Genomic DNA, 22,255 nt, shown 5'->3' with positions numbered 1-22,255 from the left:
TTGTTCCTGGTTCAGCCTCAGAAGTTAGCCGTCCACCAGTAATCATCCTAGAGATCACTTTAAACCTGTCCTCCAAGTCTTCCTCCGACCCTTCAGAGCAGATCTCATGCACTGTCACTAACCTGACCGTAACAGGTGACTCCTCTAATTCTGTGTTGTTTTTCCAGCTCCAGATGTTTGCTTATCTTTTGCCATCTAACAAACCACCCCATAAGATAGCAACCATTTTATCGTTTCTCATGATTTTGTGCATCAGGAATTTGGGTATGGCTGGGCTGGGTGATTGATTCTTCTATCCACGTGGCCTTGACAGAAATCCATTGATTGTACTCAGTTGGCTGATGGGTTGGTCTGGATTATCCAGGCCAGCTTTACTCAAAAGACTGGTGCCTTGGCAGGGCTGGCCACAAGGCCATCTTGGAGAGCCTCTCCAGCATGGTGGCCTCAGGACTGTCACACGCAAGTGGCTCAGGGTGCCAATAACAGGTGGAAGTGGCATGGACTCTTACAGCCTGGCTTTGGGCATCACATAGCTCTTCTTACTCTCTACTGCATTGGTCAAACAGCCAAAGCCATCCAAGTGAAAGAGGAGGGTACATAGACACCAGCTATAGAAGGAGGAGCACCAAAAATTGGCAGCCATGTTTTAAACCAGCAATGTTATCTGTGCACAATACCTGGTCCTAATGTATTAATGAATGTACCCACTTTTGATATCTGATACATTAAGAGAGCCTCTGTTTGTGCTTAAGCTTCCTCTCAAGCTTCCAGGGGTATCTCCCAGGCCAGTGTCCCGTGACTCCCCTCTCCCCCCAGCTTTTCCTGCACTCAATGCTCAGCAGCCCAAGGATCATAATGGCAGTTGGCTGGAACAGAGAGAAGCTCTTCAGAAACAGTGAAGTTTTCAGACATAATGGAGAGCACTGGTCATGACAACATTGAGGAACAGGGAGAGCGAAGGAATGAAAAAGCCATCAGTTTGGAGGTGAAGTCATCGGAGTGACAACAGGATAAGAGACAGATACGTAAATGCACGGAACCCCAAGGCCCCTGAGGTGTCAATGAATGGCGGCACAGATGCTACACAGACGTTTATAGAAGAAAGGAGAAGGGAAGGGTTCTGCCTCTGTGGGCTACTTCTTGGGCTGAATGAGGCTGCAGGTGCCCCAGCCCTCTCACAGACCTGTGTTAAACATGCCAAGCTGGTCCCACTCACAAGGGACCCGCCTTCTTGAGGAAGCCCTGCTGGCCGCTGAGGTGTGCAGGCCTCCCTTCTTGTGCTCTGTTATGTGCTGGTCCGGATGGGCAGCACAGGCTGGTCCTCTGAAGAGCTGGGTTCTACTTCTGGCTCTTCCACTAACATGTTATTTCATTGGGGCAAGTCACTTTCTTGCCACAACCTCCCCATTATGTAAGAATCCTAGTGGATTAGGATGCCGATGCCTGGTTCCATAGCTTCAGAGGGACACAGAGGAGTGGGGGAGGACTAGAAATGAGGCCGATAATGAGGACCACTTGGTCTGGCAAAGACATAATTCAAGGTTGGCAGAGGGTAATAGAAGCATAGACTACTCTGGCTAGAAAGGACCTTTGAAACTCTGGCTCAAGAATTCCTCACCTAGGATCTGTGGGCCTCTGAGTTAGACTTCAGGGAGTCTGAACTGCCTTCAAATTGTTTTGCAAAAATTTCCCTCTATCTGTGTTTTTTGAGGAAAGTTTTGTGAGCTTTCATCATTTTTATCACATTCTAAAAAGGGCCAATAATCTAAAATCTGTTAAGAACCACTGCTCTAATCCACCAGCATCATGTGATTCTTAACCAGGATAGATAAGTCCTCCCCAGATGTTACTTGGAAAAGCAAATACATTTTTTTAGGCTGTCACCATGACTGGGGTACACAATTGATATTTAATAAGGGGACAAATCTGGTCCCCCAAAGTGAAGAACTGCCCTGCCCAAAATATCAGCAGCACCCCTTTGGAGAAATACCGTAGGGAATTGAGACACCAGGATGAGCCTCCAAGCCGGTTAGTAACAAGAGATGCTTTTTATTCATAATCCAAGCAGGAAATATGCCAGGAGTCCACCTTTTCCTTTTACTTTAAATTTCTCTTTGTCAACCGCAGATATACTACAAAGAAATCAGAACTCTGTCTCACCTTCAAAGATCCAGCAATTTTCAAAAAGAATCCCTATTCAAAAAGTTCTTGGACTTCTTTACCATCAAAAAGGAAAGAGGGAAGGAATATTTTAAGTACCGGGAAACTGAGGCATGGATAATGAGCTCTTAGCCCTGTGTTACACACATATACTTTCAGCCACTATGGATCAGTGATGCCACCCTCAGACTGAAATGTCCTCTTTTCATTTCAGAGGACCTGCTTTGGATGTCTCTTTCTCTAAAAAGGGAAAGAAGTGATAATGTACCAGCGTGATGCTCGCTGCCTAGTTCACTGCAAGCAAGAGGCAAGGGGCTCAGACGCTCTGGCTCAATCAGGAGGTATTATGTGGTATCAGCTAAAAGTGGGGTCACACAGACAGGGGTCTGCTTCCTGGTTCTGCCTCTCAGCTGATGTGTGGTCTCAGACAAAATTACTTAATCCCTCCGAGCCTCAGTTTCCTCAGCTGAAAAGTATGGATAGCCGTCGTCTCTGTGAGAATTAATTGGCATAATCCATGTAAAGTGTCCCGCAAAGTCCTAGCATGTGGCACGGCTCAGTAAATGCTAGCTGTTATTACAAGCGATTATTATGACTGTCTGTGATTAAAGACAGCTTTGGGTTCAGAGTGTTGGTGCCAAAATTGCTTTCAGAGGACAAGCCCACGGTTGGTTTTCAGTCTCCCCCAGCTGCCCAGAAAGAGAGTCCATAGACTGTTGGGATTGGAGTCATGATGTTTGTGAAGTGCCTAGCACACAGCCATGTTTGGTGGAAGACTGAGTTTCTTCCTGTGTGCACATCCCAGCCAGTGGACAAGAAGAGGCTCAGGATCTCCCCACAGAGATGTCTCTCCTGCCACGATTTCCTGGCCCGTCAGGGTGTTCAGGTGAATGGCGGCAGCCAGAGGGAGCAGAGGGGAGGGACGCTCCACGGAGTGGGAGGAAGCCTTGGCTCTCACAGTCTTCAGACATCACAGTGGCCTGGAGAGGTGATCCAGACAGAAGACAGCCCCGGACATTGGGCCGATCCCTCATCCTCATGAAAGGAGGTTGGCTGTGGGGCCAGGGGGAGACGTGAAGGAGAGACAGGCTGCATTTGACACAGGCCGGATCTCCAAGCCTGGAGGAGAACGCCGCCACAGACTGCACTTAACTGCAGCCAAGTCCTGGCGGGGCCAACCCATTATGGTTTTGGTAGATGCCAACCTTGCCACTGCTGCGCCCATTGATGCAAGAAGGCTTGGGTGTGGCCAAGTCAGCTGATGTCTGGGTTTGGAAGAGGATCCCAGAGTGTGAATGGAAGTTGTGCTTTGGGATTTCCCTTAGCTTCCGGCTCTCAAGACGAAGCCAGCTTTTTTATTCTGCCATTTGAGACCTATTCTTGGCTGGATAGACAAGATAAATAATGTATCATCATCATCATTGTTTACTATAATTTTTTTAAATCCATTACTCGGTAGCCCCTACCTTGTAATAATATTAACTTTCAGCTGCATAGCATTTTGCAGGTAATGTGTATGCTTGACACATAAACCAGCTCAAACCCGAAGCATCTAAAACCAAAGGATTGGCTTGGGGCAGTTATTCTCAGGTGCTATGCGTTTACTGTACCCCCAACTGTCTGTGCAGCTGAAGCAACCTTCCCTTGAGTATTTTCATACTTGGAAAAGGGGGTTTACCAACATGCGGGTAATAAAAGAAAATCCAAAATGTCTCAGAATATTAAATGATACGATCATTGGGAAATAGCCTGACTGTAACCCTTCCTCATCTTGAGGGGCTACAGCGTGTGTGTGTGTGTGTGTGTGTGTGTGTGTGTGTGTGTGTGTACATGCAGAAGTCCATGCATGCACACCTCAATGCATGGTGGTGGATGAGTGTTAGTGCCCAGAACAAAGAAAACTAAATTTACCAGATAAATGCTCTTATGGCCAGTAGCTGAATTGACTCAGATATTTTCTCTGTGGGTCCTTCCTTGCCAACCCTCTGGCCATGAAATGAGTTTGTAATATGAAAAGGATAAAATAAATCTGGATTTCCTGGGGCTTGTGTTGGCATACCAAGCTCCTTTCAGATCTCTTTGCCAAGATGGGACCAAGCCAGAGGGCTCCTTGGCCTGGGGAGTAACTACTACCTTCCTCCCAGGGCGGCGAAGCTCACTGTTTTGACATGCGCCATACCTTCAGTCTTCACAGCCACGGGGCCAGAGGAGGATATGCTTTGAACAATGTAAAATTCCTCTTCCACTAGCTGTGCAACGCAGACTGGGGGCTTTCAAGTTGCATCTCTGGGCCTTGAGGGTTGCTCTTTGGATACGGGTTCCTCATCCATTCAGAGGTCTCTGTTCCTCATTTTCTGGCTCCCAAGAGGGACTGATTGCAGAAATGCCTTTCTGAGGAAGCGAGTCACCCTTCTGAGGTTCTTTAGTTGGTTTTGTGTCATCCTAGAATTGTACCTTCCCTGCTGACTGTGTGCCTTGTTGCCATCAGGAACACCTGAAAATCGAGGACCTTTCCCACCCCAGATCTTGGGCCAGTTGTTGTCCATGCCAAGCAGCTTCTGATGCTGAGTTGAGTAAGTTTTAACACAAGGAACTTTGCAGAATGGGGGAGTTGTAAAAAACGGGACAAGAATCATCTCCCTACCTCTGCTCTTGCCCGCTTTGTCTGCGTAGATGCAGACCTACCCAGCGGCCAGGGGGTCCCAATGCGACCTCATCGAGTGCAGAGCGGAGCAGTGGTTCTCCTCCTCTAGGTCACCGATCATGCTGGTTTGGGGACTTTGGAGTGCGCCGTCAGCATCCTTCGGTGACAGCCGTGGACCTGCTTTCTCATCTTGCCCCCGTTCCTTGCCCTCCCTCTCTAATGCTCAATTTATGGACTGTAGTGCTTCATCAGATGGTATGTGAGCACGGCCACCACCCCAGAGGTGTGCTAAGAGTGAGTGAACTGGGTCTTAAAGATGAATGAGGCCTGGAGGGGCAGATGGTGCTGTGGAAGCCCTCATGGCCCAGGCCTGGGAGCTCTTCCTCATTTACTCCTTGTAGCCCTGCCAAGTCATTCCTTCCCTACATCCTTCTGAAAGCATTTCCCTCCCTTGTTGGTTTTGGATTCATCTTGCCCCCAGCGAGTTAACCTAGTGTTTCCAGTTTGAATCTCATCAAGCTATTTCCAGGTTGCCAACCCCGCCGGGGGCTGGGGAGTAATTGGCCTGTCTACACCAGCGTTTGCAGCACCTTCCCTTTGAGCGTCATCTGTGCGTTTTAATTAATCTGCCACTTTTTCGTCTCTCTTGCTTCCGGATCATTAATAAAGAGATTAACCAAAACCAGACCAATCCCCAGTGGAGGTTCCACCAGCTTCTCCCTCCCAGCAACCAACCTTGTCATGGGTCAGAACTCTTCATAAGGCCCCATGGACTAATTTTTAGGCCTCAGGACCTGTGTTCAGAACAAAGCCAATTTGAATTAATTTTGCAATTAAGATATGGGGACCAAGCTTAGCCAGCCTTTTAAATGGCCTTCCTTTGTTTAATATTTTCACCACATTCCTTTCCCTTTTGTCATTGTACTTTAAATCTATCTCTTTCCCACCTCTCCCCCTTTCCACTCCCTGAACAAGATAATACGGTTATCTGGCAGGATGTAGTCTTTTGAGCCCTTTGCATTAGTCAGAGACCGTGTCGTAGCTGCAGAAATTCTCCAAAGAATTAGGCCCTTCTGGATACAGCTGGACAGGGCCCTCGTCCACCCCAGCCAGAGAATACTGTTGCCTCCAGAGGATATGGCTACACCACAAATAATGAAGTCTCTTGAATTTGCTTATTAAAAACTTGGCAAATTAAAAGGCGCTTCCACATTTCATCTCATGCCTCCTCCCTGAGGAAAGCTTTCATGCCTACTTTGTCAGTGACCCTGATTTCCAGCACGGGTGCCAAACCAGGGCCTGAGATGGTACACCAGTGCTCTGTCCAGTATGGCCCATGGCCTCTGCAGGGTAGGTGACCTACAGGAGTGCGCTGAGTTGTGTTTACTTTCATGGAGAACACTTCAACAGGGAACATGGGAGCGAGAAACAGGAGTGGAGGCCTCAAGCCCCTGGAAACCCTTCCAAAAGCTGAGGCTTCCTGGGGAGGGGCTCAACCTGCTGGGTAGCAGCTGCCCGGGCTCCAAGCTTAGAACTTGAGCGTTCTCTGGAAATAAACCCTGGAATGTTTGAGAGCAGCGACAGACAGAGAGCTAGTATAATCATTATAACATAGTATAGTATATACTGGTATATACTATAGTTTATAGTGTAATTGTTAAGAGCATCAATTCCAGAACCAGACTGTGACCAAATCCTGGCTCTGCTGCTCATTAGCTAGGTATGAAACCACTTTTCAGCACCAGTTTCCCCACCTGCAAAGTACCTCAGAAGAGCTGTTACCAAGAGTAAAGTTTTAGGTATATCAGTACCTGCACATAGCTTTTTTGTTCTTGATGGTCCCCTACAGCCAGACTAAGAATTTGCTCCATACATGTGCAGTGAGCCAGACCTTTGGCACAAGGTCAGCAGAAGGTGCCCCAGTACTGGAGAGGCACAGTAGAACTCAGAGGATGCAGCCCCCACGTCTTTGTGCCGCAGGAGAGAAACCTGCTGCTGTGGGCTCAGGTCTGATACCATTCTGCCCACCATCCCCACCAGCTGCCCTTTCCACTTCAGATGCTTCTTGAATACCCCCAAACCCTCTGTGTATATTATAAACTGAGCCAAAAGGAGGAATCAGAAATTGCTCTCTTTTGAGTATTTTGAGGGATGGTGAAACCTTGTAGGAATGCTGCTCCAGGGACTGAGAAAACACCATATGTGGGAAAGCATTTCTAAGTGAGGAAAATAGCATATGCAAGTTGGTCAGGATCTTGGAACACTCCTCACAGGGGAACGGGCACTGGGGAGAGTGTAGGAAGGGGCTTTTACTGAGGTCTTTAACAGGTCTTTTTCCAATTATAGCCAAGAAGAGCCTGGGGACCATGGTCTACTCCAGAGCCAGGGTCTGTATTTTCTTTGGAAAAAGAAGGCAGAGTTAACTGGCTTCCAAACCAGGCTTGGCAGAAACCCACACAGGATCTCAGGCCAGTGAGCAGTGTCGTGGGGAGGTCTTGATCGTAGTAGGCATCATACAGTAAATATACTGAGACTGCAATGGGCCAGCCCTGTGCTGGGCATCAGGCATGGCCCCTCCATCAAAGAGGAGACCTGCCAACCGTAAGGCAATAAGATAAATGGCTTGCGTGGGCGTCTCTGTGGACTTACAGGAAGTACAGATGTCCCTCTAAAACAGAAAACTTCACTGATGGCCTCCCCTTTCTCGTGCACCCAGAAGATGGGGTAGAAGTGCAGGTTCTGGTGAGCGGGAAGAGACAGAGATGAGACTCAAGCTCTTTGCACCCCAGCGTCTTCAGAAACACCATCTCACAGCTTGCCATGATCACTTTCCTAGTTTCCCTGTTCTCTCTGCCTCCAGTTTACAATAAGCTTTTCTTCTCCACAACTCGGGTGGCTGATCTAAGATCCAAGCACTGACCAGCAATGGCATTTGAGAGAAAGCCTTGTGGAGACTGTTGGCACAGACTGCTTTGAGCTGGATGTTGAAATGGAATTCTTGACTCCAGCTGCTTGTTATGTCATACGTGAGCCCTGAAGACAAGCGTACAGCATCCCTGCAGCCACAGATAATTCAAGTTCACGTTCAGCTAGCATTCCAAGTGTATCACTATGTGCCAGAGACCGTGCTAAATGCTTTCACATAGATTTATTTAAGCGTCCCTTTTTTATGCCCACAATAATGTTGCTTATGCACAAGCCACATGCCTCTTGTCCAGTTTTGAACCAGGTGCCCTCTATCACTCTGACATTCCTTAGCAGTCTGACCTCAGACGATGCCCTTCCTCACCTCTGCAGGCCTTACTCTCCTTCCTTGCAAAACTGAGGTTATCCTGGGTCCCTTCCAGCTTCAAACATCTGTGTTTTGGTAAATTCTATAACTAACATTCTTGGGTTTGGAAGAAACTACAAGCAGATAATCAAACTGGAGTCCATAGGAAGCCTGTTGGGTTTTAATGCAGACTTGAAAATGGTTTAGAAACACTTACCAGCCTACAGACGATTTATTCCCACTACTTATTGCAAAGTGTCCCACTGAGGTTTTGGATTTGATGGCAAGAAGCAGTACAGATCCACAAATTGGCAGGACTAATGTTAAGGGACATTTGAGAACTTTTCCTCTTATTATTATTTTTTTTCACTGGTACAACCCCACCCCCACCAGCGTTGGCCTGACCTCTCCGCATTGACTTTGTGTGCCCAGAGACTGGGGCAGCACAGGGTTGTCTAAAAAGAGCCAGGAGACCTGTGTTCTTATTCACCAAATGCTTTGGGGGTCCCAGAAGCAGTGCACACCAAGGTGGGCTGGTAGCAGCAGTTCACCAGGGCACACGCTATAAGTATTGTCTGTAGAGAATTTTAAAACAATGCAATCAACTAAAAGTCAGTCTGCTTTTTACAGTCACGTGCTTTGGCCATTCTTAGCAGTGTCATGACTGTGACGGTATTCCTCCGAGCAGTCCTGACGGCTCCTACTGCTCCATTTAGCACCTGCAAGCCTTGTTGCCAGAGGCCAGAGAGGGAGCAGGCTGTTGTGAGGGCTTTTCACCTTCCGCGGTGCCAGCCTGTCCTGGCCAGGCTGCAGAGACATCACAGCTCCTGTCCACAGTGCTGGCCGTGACACCCCCATGCGGTGGTGCCTGGGCCTTGCCCATCCCTCCCCACCAAAAATGGATTTCTACTCTTCACTTCGAACAGTTTCACCAAAATGGAGCACCTGAGCTGCTGCAGCCAGGGTGGCCTTCGGGGGCACATAACCAGCACGTCACCTGGGGGCTGCTGTGCGAGAGGGGACCTCCACTCAGGGCTTAATGCTCTGTGGTGCCCATCCTGAGATTCTTCAGAGTTTTGTCTTTGCATATTCATTTGTAAGTCCAGTGGGACAGTGGGGCCTGCCCCTGGGGCCTCAGAGCATTGGCTCAAATGTGGTCACAGTTCCTGCCACCACCCTGCCTCTAAATAATTTTTACACCAAGGCCTGCAAATTATGTAGCTGTTCTGCCTTGAGCTACCCTCACTCCCATCTCTGTCTCGGTGTCCCCTGACCTCCACCTCCAACTTGTGTTCACTGGGGTGTGGACACCGACATAGGAAGGAAGGAAGGGGCTCCTGGCCTGGGAGAGGAGAGTGTGTAGTGAGTAAACCATGGAATGCCACGAGGGACACGACATCCACCACAGTGGCCACATGGGAAACATGCAGTGGGAATGCAAAGGAAGTGGTTACTGCTGCTTTTGTGGCCTCACCAAAAAGGTAGCTGTCTATCCAGGTATCGCCCAACGGCAGCATTTCAACAGGAGAGGCAATGGAGGTGAGCAAGGGGAAGGGGCCAGCATGGCACCTGGGTCACACAGCTTATTGAAGTAGCTCTGGAACCGTGAATGGGCTGGAGCTCAGCTGTGAGAGCCCGATGACAATACCGTGGAGAGGGCAGCTGGCCCGAGTGGGGGTAACCCCCTCTCTATCCTGTGTGCCTCTCCTCTTCTTCAAGTGCAGTTTAGGTCTTGAATTGGGTTAGATGCTCTCCTCATTTGGCGCTGCTACTTCTAATACCCTTTGGTTCCAGGTTCAGGCCACCACCCATAAAGCACTTCCTTTTGCACCTCCAGGCCGTGGGAACCATCCCACCACCATCATTCTTCCCACAACTGACCCATAACCTGGCTAAAGTAGACACTGACTCATTCTGCCTGAGACCTCCCCTGACTAACCACACCTGGTCTTCTTCCCTATAAGCAGATATGCTGTATTTTTATCTTACAGTGTCTGGGCTTTGGGGGATTAACAAGTTGTTTCTGATAGACTCTCCATCCCAAATTACTTTTTGCAGTTGTACTCTGTTCTGCTGGAGGCAAGGGGAGGAAAGGGGGTGTAATTCTAGTTGCATATATGCCATCCTTTCTATGTTGTTCAAATTTCATTTTGTTGGGCTGGCAATATTGAAGGAAATGTCGATTATATGCATAGTGGGAGGGAGATGAGTTATCCTGTGGGAACCATTTTCCTAGGATAATATGATTCCTAGAGTAATCTCTAGGGATGGGCAGTAGAGCTAGAATTCTTCTCTCAGCCCTGACCTTCAGGAGTCAGTTGTCCAGAAGAGTGGTCCCCATGGAAGGCAGACGGTCCCCTTGTCGGAGAGGCTGGCCGGAAGCCGGCAGGAGGAAGGTGAAGTAAAGTGCCTGTGGCATCATTGGTCTCTGGGGACCAGAGAGAGGTACTTCCGAGAAGGTTAGGGAGGAGGCTGCATCTGTGACTCCTAGGAGCAGGTTAGCATGGGCAGGTCACATGGGTGCCTGGTAAGCAGGACCATTTTTCTACTTCTTGTGTCACCTGCTTTGTTTATTTCCATTCTGTTTTCCCCCTGGGTTTAGTAATATCTTTCTGGAAATGCCCAAGGTGAACCAAGGAAAGGTTCTTATTTTCCATGCTTAGACAGAGACTTACAGAGGAAACCTTGTCCCCCTGGGGGCCAGTGAGGCACCAGCAATGGCAATTAAAGAATGGATGCCTCAAGGCCAAGGTACAGGGTGCAGGTGGGACCACTAGTACAGCCGCCCCTCCCCACCCACCTGGACAGTCTGCTTCCACGACCAGCCTTTGGGAAATCTGGGCTTTGCTGTAGTGAGAGAGAGACCAGCAAGAAAGGTGTCTCGAGGTCAACCCTGTAATTCCACAAGGACTCAACAGAAAGCCCGTGTTGAGGTTTTGCATAGCAACAGAAGGAGAGTGCTCATGGGTTTGAATGCCATTTAAACAAGGACGTACCAGGATCAGAGATACAACCACCAAAAGAAACATTTGGTAATGGAAACTTAAAATTAAAAAGCCAAAGGAGAAAAATAATCAACAAGGCAGCTTGCTGTTCAGGGTGAGTCAGCCCGTTAATTTGAAGTGGTCACCGCTGTGTCTTGTGCTTTGGTCAGGCTGCTGTCTTGGGAAGAGGTCGCTGGGGAGCAGTCGGGCACCCTGGGGAAGCATGCTCACTGGAGAGCTTGGCAGAGCACCCTGAAATGCAGGCCCTCTTGCAGGGTGGCCTGCGTGTTCCTTTAGAAGGCAGGAGAACAGGGATGCAGGATGAGCCCCGTCCCTGATGCTGCAGAGAAGCGCCCAGCCCCCAAGCCACCGTGTGCTGCTCTGAGCCACCCCAGGGCTGCACAGGAGGGGGCAGTAGGGCTGTGTCTTGGGGCAATTGCAAGGCAGCTACTGCTGATAAAAGACTATAAATACACCTTCAAAATTTTCAGGTTCCACTTCTTCATAGTTAGCCAAGGTGGAGCAGACTGTGGACTTTTCAGACTCCAGTGATGTCTAAAGAAGGGGCAGGACATCGTCCATCCAGAGCAGAAGATGGCAGATGTCACAGGCATGAAATACAAGGGCCGCAGGCACTGTCTGTCTAGGGAGGAGAGCAGACATGGAGGATTTCTCTGCCTTCCCGTTTTCCACGCTCAGATGACCCGGGCCTAGGCAGACACCCAGCTCCTCTCAACCACAGTTCTCGCCACTAGTGTTTAGGGTTTATTTTGTTTAAAAAAAAAAATTCTTTTGTTCTCTCTTGCTCTCTCACTTACACACCACACACACACACTCAGTTGCCTTCCTACCACACAGTCATGATCCTAGAAGAAAAGTGGTGGAGATGAAGGCATTGGAAGCCTGGGAGAGAAGGGGGCCTTACGGGTTCAGAGGACTCGTGTTAAGGCAGTGTTTCCCCCGGTGGGAAAAAGACATAGACAACCTCCCTGTCTGGACATCAGGGAGGTGCTTGGCGCTTTCTGGGGTGGTGACCCCTGAGCTCGTTTGCCCTCACAGGGGTGCTCGGCCTCAGGCAGCTGAGTGGGGTGGATTCAGGGCCCTGAATGGGGTGGACTCGGCCACCACAGCAAGTAACACCTGTGTTTCCTTTCCAGCTCTTACAGGTGAACAAGGTGATGTCCATCTTGTTTTATGTGATATTTCTCACTTATCTCCGTGGCGTCCAAGGCAACAACATGGATCAAAGGAGTCTGCCTGAAGACTCGCTAAATTCCCTGATTATTAAGCTGATCCAGGCAGATATTTTGAAAAACAAGCTCTCCAAGCAGGTGGTGGATGTTAAGGAAAACTACCAGAGCTCCCTGCCCAAAGCAGAGGCCGCCAGGAAGCCGGAGCAGGGAGAGCCGGCCAGGGTGGGGTTCCAGCCCGCAATCGCGACGGACACTGACCTGCTGCGGCACCAGAGACGCTACCACTCCCCCCGGGTCCTGCTGAGCGACAGCACCCCCTTGGGGCCCCCTCCCCTGTATCTCATGGAGGATTACGTGGGCAACCCCGTGGGGGCAAACAGAACGTCCCGGAGGAAGAGGTACGCAGAGCACAAAAGTCACCGAGGGGAATACTCAGTATGTGACAGCGAGAGTCTGTGGGTGACCGACAAGTCATCGGCCATCGACATTCGGGGACACCAGGTCACGGTGCTGGGGGAGATCAAAACCGGCAACTCTCCTGTCAAACAATATTTTTATGAGACAAGATGTAAAGAAGCCAGGCCTGTCAAAAACGGTTGCAGGGGGATTGATGATAAACACTGGAACTCTCAGTGCAAAACGTCCCAAACCTACGTCCGAGCACTAACATCAGAAAACAATAAACTCGTAGGCTGGCGATGGATACGGATAGACACCTCCTGTGTGTGTGCCTTGTCGAGAAAAATCGGAAGAACATAAATTGGCATCTCTCCCCATATATAAATTATTACGTTAAATTATATGATATGCATGTAGCATATAAATGTTTATATTGTTTTTATATATTATAAGTTGACCTTTATTTATTAAACTTCAGCAACCCTACAGTATATAAGCTTTTTTCTCAATAAAATCAGTGTGCTTGCCTTCCCTCAGGCCTCTCCCATCTGTTAAACCTTATTTTGTGACCCGGCTCTCAGGAGCTGCTCTGTAAAATCTGTGTACACCAGTATTTGCGTTCAGTATTGTCAAGGCCATGACTGTCGTTTTAGTAAACTTGTTAAAATCAGATGATGTCAGAGTTATGTATAGACACAGTTAATCCCCCTTCTGGTATGCTTCATGTTTGATTAATTCATTACAAGAATTCTTATCACCTCCATTGAGAATGATCCCCGGTAATGAGATCTGAGCCCCACACTTAATTCTGGCCACCAAGCTCACGGCCAAAACCTGCTCTCCCTTTCCTGCTGTCACTTTTGCCAATAAGAATTGCAATTGGCTCCAAAGTTCTGGTCCTGGAACAATAACAATGACCATGCAATTTTAGGGCTGGAAGTTTATTTTCAGCACATGTGTTGTCTGGGGCTTGGGGTCATTTAGGAATTGGATTTTTATTTTTGCTGGGGGGGAGCTTTGTTTTGGTTTTGCTTTTTCTAAGTGGTTTTAATCCTTTTAGGCACACAGGAAAAAAATCTTAGCTATTTGTAACAGAATAATTGTATGGTTACCTGGCAGCCAACTGAAATGGATCCTGAATAATCTACATACAGAAGAGAATTTACTCATAAGAGGTCCCCCTGGCCCAGCCCCACCCCTCTGCTGGCCCCTCCCAGAGCTGCATGAGGAATTAGAAAATACTGGGCTTTGGATTCAAATTCCAGCTCTTCCCTGTGACTTGGGCAAGGTGTCAAAGGCTCTCTGAGCCTAGGTTTCCTAGGCCAAGGGGGTCCCGAGGAAGCCACTAGCACTTCCCCCAAGCCTCTTTCCCACTGGGAAGCAGTTCCTCCTTTTGGCACTGGAGCTTGAAGGTAATCACCCCCAATCTTGTTGGAGGTGCAAAGTGCCCTGTATACCACTACAGAGGCTCCACCACTGCCTGAACCCCTGTGCCAGGACTTCCCTGGATGGCTCTTTCTCTAAGGCACATGTGCTCTACCCAGAGCAGCCCACGCTCCGGGATCTCACTAACACAAGCCTAATAGAGTAGGTGTTCTTGTCATGTCACTGAGCTCCAGAAAACAGGCTTGGCAAGTAGCCGTAGCTTTATTTAGTTAAAAGCATCATTACGGGCACTGGTGCACTGGACTCTGGATGCCTAAAACTGAGGGCAGGAAATGAGGAATCTGCCATAGGCCCACTACATGCTAGGCACTTTCCAACACGGCAACCATTAATTGTCCCAAGTCCTTTGAAGGAGCATTATCATCTCCAGTTCATAGATGAGGAAACTGAAGCCTGAGATTAAACGTGCCCATGGTCACCAAGCAGGTAAGTCCAGAGAAAATGTTTAAATCCCAGTTTGCATGATGATGTGGTCTTGTTTCCTTGTCACTGCTCTCCTCCCCTACTGCACTGGTGCACCACATTTCAGAATAAACAAGACAGCCAGAGAGGGATGCAAAGCATAATCCTCTGCCCGGAAGCCATTTGTAGCTCTTGCTTCTTGAGCCTACATCCAGGATGCAATAAACCAGCTGATAGGTCAGTGGGAGTCTTGTGACTCAGCCAGACCCAGTTCGCAGCTGGAACTTATGTTCCTCTTCCAGATCTTCAGTTCCAAATACTTAAAAGGGCCTGTCGAGTGAGTCTGGCTGCCTGGGGAACTGGGCTTGGGTGACAGAGATCTCAAACCCCATCCAGGAAGGCACAGACCCTAAACAGCAGTGCCAAGTCCTAGGTTCTGCCTGGAATGGATGGACTTTGCCTGCATGTCGAGAGTCCAGAGCTGCCTGCTCCTGGGTAAGTGCAGCTCTGAGGATAAAGTGAACCCAGAGACCCAGTGAAAACATCCCTGAAGGGAAACAGGGCTCCAGGCTGTACGACGGCTCTGCCTACCCATTGCTGGGGACAGGGAAGCAGTCTCCAGTTCCATTTCAGTAACTTCATTGTCAGTTTCTGCCCAGCACACACATTGGCCGTTGCCATAATATGGTGGCAGCTCCGTTGGTAGAGTTCTGTCTGCGCTCCCATAAATCTCCAAGGTTCTTGCATCTATAGGCTGTGTGAATTGCCTAACCTCTCTGAGCCTTTTTTTCCTTGTCTGTAAAATTATAGTGCCTCCGTCGTAAGACTGTTTTGCAATGTAAAACATACAGTTCCTGGCATGTGAGAAACCCACTTGAGGGTTACTGATGATGGTGGTGATGACAATTAGCTTTGGGGGATTTGCAGGAGACCTACCTGGAATTCTGGTAGGGATTTCCAAACTTCATGGTAGAGAAATAGCCTCAATTAAAGTGTATCGATCACCTACTCCATGGGAGGCAGCCCCGAGGGCAGCATTTGCCCAGTGCCACCGGCCCAGTCCTACTGACAGGCCTTTACTCCCCCTTGACACACCGGGTAAGGTATTTCTAAACCTCTCAGCAGAACTGTTAGCAACCAATGTGATTCTTCTGAAGACAGAGAGAGAGAGAGAGTGTGTGCATGCATTTTTCTCTGCAAATTTGAGACAGCTTAGTCTTTGGACCTCCCTCCCACTCTCTCAGTCTCTCTTGTTCATTTATGTCCAACAATGTTTTCTCCAGGTTGGTAGCTTCGGGGGTTTGGCATTTTTGAGGGTTCCTTTGTTGTTCTCTTTCCCATGTGTATGTATGTGTACTGTTTAGTTCCTTTAGTCAATGTAAAAAACCCTCTGCTGACACTTGGAGAAGCCATCTGCATTTATTTTATCACCTTTGCACATGTGTTCAGGAATGAAATCTGTGTAGTCAGTTTATGGCTACCTGGAGATTCATCTGGCTTCACCAGGAAGAAACATCCCACAGGCTTCCAGCTCTGAGGACCCTGGGCATGCAAAGCCAATGCCAGGTCCTCCATTAGGCTGGGCTTTTGGTCACCAAGCTCCACCTCCACTCAGCCTCAGCCCAGGGAACAGCCTACTGTCTACAACACCCCCTCCTGCCACCCTGGCCTGAGGGCCTTGAATGCACTCAGTTCTGCAAACCCAGGAGAAGCCACAGCCACTGGAGACTGGTTGTCTCACCTGGAACCTTCCTCAGTCTAACCCTCTTCCTCAAAGTCTCACCCCCAAATCCAGAGAGTCCTGACTCCTTACCCATGCCTTCTCAAGTGATGGTGGGTGCGTGGACTTCTCAAAAGGCACACGTTTCACTGCAGACTGAAACGCAGTGCCCCTGTGTGGATGTGAACCCCTAGATTTTTGTTTGGCTTTAGAAGGAGGCTGGCCCAGCTTAGAGGAGCAGAACCACCGAGCAGGTCAGAAGTGCTCTGAAGGACAGAGGATTTGCTCCCTTCAGTGCTTGGTCTGTATTTGGTCCTAGTGTACGGAAGGCCAATGAAACAGCACAGACATGCCTATGGTGGGGGAGGGTGGGGAGGAGCAAGGGGGTGGAGAAGGCAGTGGCCCAAAGATACCGAAGATCTTTCCAGAAGCTACTGCTGATGAGCTTGGCTGAATTGGATTGTGGCAGAGTTTAGTAATGACACAGCCTGTTCAATTACAGAAGTCTCTGTGGCAAGAAAACATCGAAGATTATTGGGAAATTGTGAAACACAGCCTAATGAGTTAGATGGCTTTCCACAAGGAGATGTATGGAGGTGGGTGGGCATGCATGTAAGCATTTGCGTGTGTGTGTGTGTGTGTGTGTGTGTGTGTGTGTGTGTGTGTGTGAATAGCTGCTTTGATATCCTAACCATTGATGTATTGCATTTTTTTAAGGAAAGGTAATGCTTGGAAAGAATGTTCCGGAACACAAGTTTAACCTTTAGGAGATGGAGCTGGTAGCCAGCTGGGGAGCACATGGAAAATGAACATTCTTGGAGCCAGGAAACAGGCTGATCAGGGTTGAGGATTTACAGACAGAAAAGGCACCAGGCAGATTCCAGCAGCCAAAACAGAAGGAGTTGGAGTTGTGGGCCTTCTGATTTGGTAGAAAAGCACTGGAAGTGGTGCTGGGGAGAGGGTGTAGAAGATAAGGTTAGACCAAAGAATACGTAGTAATAGTAGTGATTGTTTATTGGCTGCTTCTTCCATGTAGGGCACTGTGTACACCCTGGCAGTTTTAACTCTTCTGTGCATTTGAAGACACTTGTTAAGAAAAGTTAAATAACCTGCCCACAGTCAAACAGCTGGTAAGAGCAAGTGCCCAGATAAGGGCCCAGAGGTCTGTGTGGTTTGGAAGCACATGCCGTTAACTGGGTAAGTAAGATGGTAATGGAGAAGCTGCTAAGTGCTCTGGGGACCGGGTATTAAATTTCAACCGGAGGAGGGAGTGAAGAGGGTGACATGCCCTCAACACACAGGAGAGATGAAAAGGTCAGTATGGTGGGGATTCCTGACAATTTTTGCACCTGAGGGAAATGCCAGATTCAGCAGCAGAGTAGCGCACTGCCCCAGGGGTTTCCTGTGGGCTGGGGAAGAGTGAGCTTCCTGCCTCAACCCCTCCATCCCCACCCAACAGCAAAACAGTCACTGGTGGCTGTAGCTTCTCCCTGAAGCATAAACATCAGCATCGCTGGGACATCACTTTCAGGCTTTTGCAAAGACATTAGAGACAGGAATCTTGAATGTGGACAGAACCTTTCACCCTCCCGTACAAGGCAGATTTTTATCTTTTATTCATTCAGTACATTTTTTAAAACTTTGTTGATTGCCTATTAGATGTGAGGCACCCTGCTCAGCTGTATGGACTCAGTACAAAAGATGTCATCCCTCCTGGAAGGGCAGTAAGTAGAAGGGATGGGACCTTAAGGCTTAGCAGCTTACAGTGGCCTGGACAATTTCCACACCCTCTCCACAAGCGCCTCCTCACAAGGAGCTGGCACTATTTTAAAAACAACTCTAATTACCAAATAGAAATGCAATCCTTATGTTGAAGCTAAATCTATAGATAAAACAGCTATGACTAGATTGTCAACAAAAGGACATACAGGAACCCAGAAAACAAGCAACTTACTGCTGGTTGGGACAGCCAGGGAAGGCTTCACTGAGGTGGTGACCTCTGAGCTGGGTCTTAAGGATAAATAGGAATTTGATGGGGAAGGCTATTCAGGACAGAGGAACGGCCTGCAGAAGTGCATAATGGTGACAAGGTCTGACATGTGGAGAGAAAAGAAAAGGGTTTGAGGTAACAAGAATTTCATGACTGTAGGAAGCTGGAGAGAGAAATTCAGATGAGACAATTCAAAGCCATTAAGTGAAAGACTATAAATTTTTTATTTGTTTGGTTACCCCCAACCTTAGCATCAGACACCCCTGGAGGGCTATTGAAGCTGCTTGCTGGGCCCCATCACCTGAGCTTCTGATTCATTAGGTCTGGGGTAGAACCTGAGAACTTGCCTTTCTAACAGGTTCCCAGATGATACCATTGCACCCTTTGGGAATCCCTGTTTTATTTAACAATGAGGAGTCAATAAAGGGGTTATTCTAGCTATTTTTTTTTAAGAAATATAATTTTAGTGGCAGTATACCTGACAGGCAGACTAGAGATAGACCGATAGAGTGACAGCTGGAAAAGCTAAGAAGAAGGCAGGGGAGTAGGGAGAATGCAATCAATAAAGTTTGGTAGCCAAATGGATTTTTGAGATGCAATCAATAAAGTTTGGTAGCCAACTGGATTTGAATGGTGAGAGAAGAAGGCATTAGGGATGATGACCCCAACATTATCAAGAAATACTGGTTCTAAATCAAATTCAAGAGGGAAGGATTTGAAGGCAGGAATGGTAGGTGATGAGTTTGAGGTACCCCTGGGGCATCAAGGAAGAGATGTCCAATAGATACCAAATTATCAAAATAGATGGATGCCTGAAATTATGAAAGTTTTTATTTATTTAAATGAAAGCCTTTTAGTCAATCAGGAAAATAATGTATTCGTCTCAGGAAAATCCTAGAAGGAGCCAAACACTCTTTGTTTCCAGACGTGCAGACATGCTGTTCCCTCTGCCTTGAATGCCCTTCCTCTGTCTTTGGTTCCCTTCATCTAACTCCGTCTTCAGGGTATAAATTCCTTCTCCTTGGGTTTGGACTTTCCCGACACCTCCTGAGATGATCACCTAGTCTTCCAGACCATTTCATATTCTCCTAGCACCCAGCATTTTATTTCGTATCACAGAACACAACTGACATGACAGCTATATAGGTACTCGGGTAATTATTTGTTGGATACGTTGCCCCATTTGGCTCTAATCTCCATGAGTACCTATCACTACTGGTTTTAGTCAGAACCATACCCTCAATGCTGGGCACTAAGCTCTCAGTGGGCATTCATTCAATACGTGTAGTACAAACCAATGAATGAGCCCCCTTAATGAACTGGAACTCCCAACAGAAAGGATTTGGGTCAACTCAAAGGGAGAATGGATTCATATGGGAGGATATATTGCTCTTGAGTTATTTATATGTTGATGATGAGTTAGGGGAATGTGTTTTAGAGACAAGGAGCTCCAAAATATACAATGGACAATATTCTACAACATAGAATCATAACATCTTTTTCAGTCCAAAGATTCAAAATTCCATTACACCATTGGTACAATGTTGGGAAGAAGACTTGAATTGGAAGAAATCTTTTAAATATATGTAAAGGGAAACAACGTGCAGATCATGAACCAGGGCTATGTTTACACTTCTTAAATAAAGGACATCATGGATTGGTTGAACAATCATTCATCCACTCAAGCATTCATTCAACAATTTGTTATGGAAACCTACTTTGCACAGCTCTCCTAGACCAGACATTGTACCAATGGTGTAATGGAATTTAAGGGCAGAGGCACTTAATACCTTCATGGAGCTTCTAGTCTACTAACAGGAACAAACTAAAGATATAAGCAAATACGTACATAAAATAATTTCAGGTAGTAGCAACTGCTAAGAAGAAACATAAAACTGTGAAAGGATAGAGAATGAACAGGGAGTGGTTGGGGCAGGGTGATAGTGGCATTAAACACCATATATTTCATGATTAAAATGGTTGCCTCTATGAAATTCAAGATATGAAAAGTCAGTATGCCTAAGGGAAGATGAACACATTTTCATATACTCTGAGCAATTAATAGCCCTAATTAAAGCATAGGATCTTTAACGATCTAGAATCAAACGTCAGGCTTTGGCAATAGAAGGGCAAACAGGGCCCAATTCATGAATCATATCTGGGGGAAGCATTTTATCAGAGGCAGTAGGAACCCCAGGTTCCCCTGAGAGGCCAGTATTATGTGTAGTGTTGCTTTTTACCAGATGTCACCTTCAGCCTTCTCTCTCTCTGAGGGACCTTTTATCCTGTCAAACCTGTTGCATTCCAGAGAAACAAGATTCAGTCTGTCCCTCCTGCTGTCCGGGGAGGCCCCCAGGCCCCCCTGCAGATGGTTGGCAGGGTCACTCCTTCTGAATTTCTGTGCCTCTGGCTCCTGCTGGCAGCTCCCCAGCCAGGGAAGATGGGAGGCTTTGCCTGACCTGAGGCTAGGTTTCTGGTTCTAGCACCCCAAGGGAACTTTCTTTTAATCTAAGTCATGCTTCAAGAAAACTACTCTTGTTGTCCCATCACAGTGACTTTTCTTGGGACTGTAGTGAGTCATTTGTACTCCATAGCCCTTTGTTTTCCTTTCTGAAAAATGGGTGTAAAAACATTCCTAATTCAATGACAAAGAATCCTCAAAGCTAACCCAGCCTACCTGAAGAATGAGTGGCAGGGGTGACAGCTTTGAGACTATACAGGCAAGGCGAGGTAGATGGTCTCTAAAACACTCGCAGAGGGCCACTGGAACTACTTCCCACCCCATCCTACTAAACCAGCTAGACTCCAGAGAGGCTAGGCAACTAAGTCAAGGTCACCCAGCTAATGTTCAGAGCAAAGATGAAAACCAGACCTTCGGTCATCCAGTCCAGCACAGCCTCCATTTCTCCACCTTCCTTAGCAGGCTCCCTGCCCACCCCTCCAGCAGTGAGGGACCTGAGGGCTTTCCACACTTCTCCAAGGCCAGCAGAACTTTCGCCACCCCAGAATCTTCTCTGCCTGCTAGTGCTTCTGCTGTTCCAGGACTTTTCACATGGAAACTTTAACCCACAGCAATGGGACCCTCCAGAGGTGCCCCTCTGGTTTGTGGTGTAGTGCGGTGACCCAAGTCCAGGAGACCTAGACTTGCCTCTGACCCCACCATTCATAGTCATGTGACCTTGGACAAGTTCCCTGATTTCGTTCAGTCTCGAGTTTCCCGTAAAATGGACATGATGCAACCTATTTGCCAGGATGCTTTGAAAATGTCTGAATCTAGAGCAGGCAGAATGGGCCAGCAGACAGCTGCAGGCTGGAGCAGGGTCAGGGCCCCTCCAGACCTTCTTTGGGTGTTGGATTATAAGGAATTCCTGAGGACCCCAGAGGAAGTTCAGGGGTCGTGGGAGACCCTTGGAGGGGCTTGGAACAGCAGTTACCAGGAACTGGTACAGTAGATGCTTGGTATTTAACCACTGCCCAGCTGTGCCTACATCTTCCAGCCTGACTTCCACTCTACCCCCCCTACAGAACTGTTGTCAGCATGGAAGGCCCACAATTAAGACATGTGGCAGCATGTCTGGCCTCCAGGAAGCTCTCAGTGACACTGGCTCCTCCCCAGAGATGGGGCCTGTGCCTGTAGTCCCCAGAGCAGGAAACCCAGCCTCTGTCTTGCTTCCCACGGCCACCCTCACTTTGAGGGAAATGCCTCTTATCCTTGCCCAAATCCCTCATTCTATAAGCCTAGTCTGTTCTAGCGCTTTTGGTGTTTAAGTCCAGACCAAATCTGAATGCTTTCTCAGGCCCTTGTAAAAGCCCCCTAGGCTGTAAAAGCACAGAACCAGTTGGATGGGAAAGGAGGTCGTGAAGCACAGGATTCCTGGTTTCTACGGGCAACAGAAACTCCTTTCCACCTCCTCATGCTGCAGTAGACAGTGGCTCCACAGGGCTCAGGCTTGCCCTGCTGCCGGGTGAGGTCCTGCCCCATCCTGGTTATTTCAGCTTGGCAAGAGGTGGGATAGATATAGTGCAGACAAGCAGTAGTCAAGCAG

General features: G+C 48.1%; 1 protein-coding gene across 3 annotated transcripts in view; it reads left to right on the top strand.

The window, feature by feature from the left end:
• Positions 1–13,315, top strand: part of NTF3 (neurotrophin 3) — a 64,059-nt gene extending 50,744 nt beyond the window's left edge. For 2 of the 3 annotated variants that reach the window (XM_073222365.1, XM_037008993.2), the window contains exon 2: positions 12,217–13,315. In XM_073222365.1, the coding sequence (XP_073078466.1) occupies positions 12,217–13,011 (795 nt within the window). In that variant the 3' untranslated portion in view covers positions 13,012–13,315. Of the gene's footprint in view, positions 1–4,648; positions 4,734–12,216 lie in introns of all 3 variants that reach the window. The other variant, XM_037008995.2, reaches the window with a different exon arrangement.
• The last annotated feature ends 8,940 nt before the right edge of the window (positions 13,316–22,255 follow it).

This window comes from Manis javanica, chromosome 15, assembly GCF_040802235.1.
Source record: "Manis javanica isolate MJ-LG chromosome 15, MJ_LKY, whole genome shotgun sequence".
Classification (NCBI taxonomy): domain Eukaryota; kingdom Metazoa; phylum Chordata; class Mammalia; order Pholidota; family Manidae; genus Manis; species Manis javanica.
This window is presented reverse-complemented; position numbering and strand designations above follow the sequence as displayed.